The sequence below is a fragment of the Aptenodytes forsteri genome, unplaced genomic scaffold (genome assembly GCF_000699145.1).
Source record: "Aptenodytes forsteri isolate BGI_AS27 unplaced genomic scaffold, ASM69914v1 Scaffold57, whole genome shotgun sequence".
In the NCBI taxonomy this organism is placed as follows: Eukaryota; Metazoa; Chordata; class Aves; order Sphenisciformes; family Spheniscidae; genus Aptenodytes; species Aptenodytes forsteri.
In genome coordinates this window covers 771,182-775,273 of record NW_008796220.1, presented here as the reverse complement: position 1 = coordinate 775,273, position 4,092 = coordinate 771,182, and the positions used below count along the sequence as shown (strand labels likewise).

General features: G+C 52.5%; 1 protein-coding gene across 1 annotated transcript in view; it reads left to right on the top strand.

The window, feature by feature from the left end:
* FAM167A (family with sequence similarity 167 member A) overlaps positions 1-2,612 on the top strand; it is a 13,209-nt gene extending 10,597 nt beyond the window's left edge. The window contains exon 2 of the mRNA XM_009288946.1: positions 2,349-2,612. Within this exon, the coding sequence (XP_009287221.1) occupies positions 2,349-2,612 (264 nt within the window). The remainder of the gene's footprint in view (positions 1-2,348) is intronic.
* Positions 2,613-4,092: the final 1,480 nt, after the last annotated feature.

The window sequence follows — 4,092 nt, the reverse complement described above, 5'->3', positions numbered from 1 at the left end:
GCTCATGTTCAGCCGGCTGTCGACCAACACCCCCAGGTCCTTCTCTGCTGGGCAGCTTTCCAGCCACTCCTCCCCAAGCCTGTAGCGCTGCATGGGGTTGTTGTGGCCGAAGTGCAGGACCCGGCACTTGGCCTTGTTAAACCTCATACAATTGGTCTGGGCCCATCGATCCAGCCTGTCCAGGTCCCTCTGCAGAGCCTTCCTACCTCACAAGCTAAAGCAATCCCAAGGCTGCTCTGGTTGATAGCCTTGTTGCAGCAGCCCCATGCATCAAGCATCAGAAATGTCTCGTGTAGAGATACCAGGGCCACCTGCGGAGCCTCCCAAGGGGAATTTTCCCTTCTCCCTTCCCTTCTGCAGCTTCATGTACGAGCCACCAGATCAGGAATACATTTACCCCCTACCCCCAGAGCTACATCTGTACTTGTAAACTAAACAGCTCTTTTTCAGGCCTGGAGGCAAACTGGTATGGTTTGGCTATGTCCATGCTGTTAAAATCCAGACAAGGTGGCTGTATCCCAAATGCCTATTGAGGATGAATCCCTCCATGTTAACTCCTAAAGAGTGCCTGTGGGGAATTGCTTAGGACTGTGAGAGCTGGCCGCAGCTCAAAGGATGCCAGGACCTTGCTCGCAATTGAGTGGAGAGACTTTGTTGCAATGCACTGTTTCATGTATTGCTATAGATGTAGTCTGCGTCTGTTTCTGAGCTCGTTCAAACCACAGGGAGCCAAGAAACCAGTAACGCAAATCAAAGGAGCAAGGTAAAGGATGGATTTGGGGTCAGGGCAGCTCCACAGTGCAGCTGGAGATGAGCTCAGGGCATCGTCTCATGCACTGAGAAGTCGGTGAGGACAGCACATACCCGGGGAGACATTGGGAGGGAAAACAAACAAACCAATCAAAACCAGAAGCCTTGGTCCCGAGGGGTTCCTTCCAGGGCCAGTTCGTGTCCTGCAATGGAGGCAACACCAGGGAAAGAGGCAGGACATCGCATCGGGGCAGATGTAGGACTGTTTTCCAGCCAGTTTTGTTTCTTCCTTGTCTCCAGTAGTTAGAGAGAGATTTAAGCTGCAAGGTTTACTAAGAGCTGTTCGGCTTCTCTCCCACCACTCTCTTTTCTTTGTGGCTTGTGGTTTGTTGCTTTTCTGTGAGGAGGGATGTGGGGTGAGACGTGGGGATTATCTTCTTGGCATCTGCTGTTCTAGCTCTGCCTGTTTCTGTTCCCCAGACACAGGCTGATTTTTGCACCAAGTGTTCACCTCCTTCCTTCACCACCCCCAATATCCTGTGGCAATAAATTTTCTGCTTAATTATAAGTTGGAATTAAAAAAAAAAAAAGAAAAGAAAAAGCTCTTTTCTTTCATCACTTCTGAATCTTCCACCTTCCGAAGTTAGGTGCCAGCGGAGGAAAAAACCCTCCAAAACACTTAGCTCATTAGCTCATTAGCCTGCGGGATAGTTGTTCTCTCTCCTGTGGGAAACCGTGGAGGTCCCATCCCGAGAGCCACTTCAAATCAAGATAAGCCATGGGGGATGTGGAGGGCCGTGTTCCCTGCTGTCGTGAAACACCTCTGATTTATGCAGGCTGGAAACCCAGGCTGAGTATTTGGGGATCGGTTCTCTGGGGTTCTTTTAATTGGTCCTTTCCACCCCTAATTGCTACGTCTCACTGTGGCTGCTCCCTTATGAGCAAAATTAATTTGGGCTTTGCTTAAGGTTGAGATGGAGGCTACGAAGCCTGCGCTGATGGATACCTAAGCCAACAGTCTTGGCATGGCTGGCTTTAATTCCAGTTTCCTGGTGCTCCTGAAAACCTGAGCAGGCACAGACTTCCTGAAGGCTAAAAATTAATCATCCTGAGCTGGTATGTGACTGGGATGCATTGCTGGCTTGGAAGACCCCCGTCTCCCTCCCAGTTCTTTGCAATGGGGTAGCATCTCTAGATGAGTTACGATTCCAATGATTTGGTGCAGCCTCTAGCAGGGAGCAGCATGATGATCTTCTCCCAAGTAACTAGTGATAGGACGAGAGGAAACGGCCTCAAGTTGCGCCAGGGGAGGTTTAGATTGGACGTGAGGAAAAACATCTTTACTGAAAGAGTGGTTAAACATTGGACCAGGCTGCCCAGGGAAGTGGTGGAGTCCCCATCCCTGGAGGTATTTAAAAGACATGTAGATGAGGCGCTTAGGGACATGGTTTAGTGGTCATGGTGGTGTTGGGTTGTCAGTTGGACTCGATGATCTTAGAGGTCTTTTCCAACCTTAATGATTCTATGATTCTATGAGCAAATTTGCTGTGCCCTTGCCAATACCCTCTTCCCTCCCCACCCTCCGTCTTGTGTTCCAGGCAGAAATGCGCCTGCAGGACCAGCAACTGGCGAGGCAGCTCATGCGCCTTCGCAGCGACATCAACAAGCTGAAGATTGAGCAGACCTGCCACCTGCACCAGCGCATGCTCAACGACGCCACGTACGAGCTGGAGGAGAGGGATGAGCTCTCCGACCTCTTCTGCGACTTCCCCCTCGTGAGCTCCTTCAGCCTCTCCACGCCGCTCAAGCTCATCGGGGTCACCAAGATGAACATCAACTCCCGCCGGTTCTCGCTGTGCTGAAGTGGGGAAAAAGAGGGAAGGATGGGGGACAAAGAGAAAGAGGACTGGGCAGCGCCAGGGCTCTCTCCGCCTGACGGCTGGGCGAAAAGAGGCCAAAGAGGGGCAGAGGAAACAGGAGCAAACAGGGAACCCACAGCTGGTCTTGGTGGCAGGGCAGAGCAGCAGAGCGGGGCACTGAGATGGCACAGAGATGCTCGTTGAGAAGACAGGCCCTGCACGGGGGAAGCGTGGAGAGCATCTGAACCCAGCATGTGCATTTAGCCTGCTCCTTTGCAAAGTCCCTTCTCCTTCTCTTCCCCCCACAGTAACTAAGAGAACGCAGCTCCAGTGTGGCTGTTTGTACTCAGAAATCAAAGGGGGGGGGTGTCAACGATCAACCACAAAGCAAAGCAAAATCCTTTTTCCCTTCCCCTTTACCTCCTCCCAGGCTAGAGCCATCTCTTCAGAGTCACTCTCCTCCCTGGATGTCTCCCTGGGCTTCGATCCTCAGCCTCTGCTGGCCCAAGCACAGGGTCCATGGGGCTATTTTCAGGTAGGAAGCTGATTTCCAGTGGAAAGGAGCCCTCCCAGCGGGTGAGGGCCTGTGGGTTAAATGGTATGCGGCTCCAAGAAGTGGTGAGAAGATGTGTTTGTTGACTTGCTCCGCTGAGTCCAGTGTACTCTAGCTTAATTTTGCCTGTGGTATAGATTGTGGACAGATGCCTCAAGTTGCGCCAGGGGAGGTTTAGATTGGACGTGAGGAAAAACATCTTTACTGAAAGAGTGGTTAAACATTGGACCAGGCTGCCCAGGGAAGTGGTGGAGTCCCCATCCCTGGAGGTATTTAAAAGACATGTAGATGAGGCGCTTAGGGACATGGTTTAGTGGTCATGGTGGTGTTGGGTTGTCAGTTGGACTCGATGATCTTAGAGGTCTTTTCCAACCTTAATGATTCTATGATTCTATGAGCAAATTTGCTGTGCCCTTGCCAATACCCTCTTCCCTCCCCACCCTCCGTCTTGTGTTCCAGGCAGAAATGCGCCTGCAGGACCAGCAACTGGCGAGGCAGCTCATGCGCCTTCGCAGCGACATCAACAAGCTGAAGATTGAGCAGACCTGCCACCTGCACCAGCGCATGCTCAACGACGCCACGTACGAGCTGGAGGAGAGGGATGAGCTCTCCGACCTCTTCTGCGACTTCCCCCTCGTGAGCTCCTTCAGCCTCTCCACGCCGCTCAAGCTCATCGGGGTCACCAAGATGAACATCAACTCCCGCCGGTTCTCGCTGTGCTGAAGTGGGGAAAAAGAGGGAAGGATGGGGGACAAAGAGAAAGAGGACTGGGCAGCGCCAGGGCTCTCTCCGCCTGACGGCTGGGCGAAAAGAGGCCAAAGAGGGGCAGAGGAAACAGGAGCAAACAGGGAACCCACAGCTGGTCTGGGTGGCAGGGCAGAGCAGCAGAGCGGGGCACTGAGATGGCACAGAGATGCTCGTTGAGAAGAC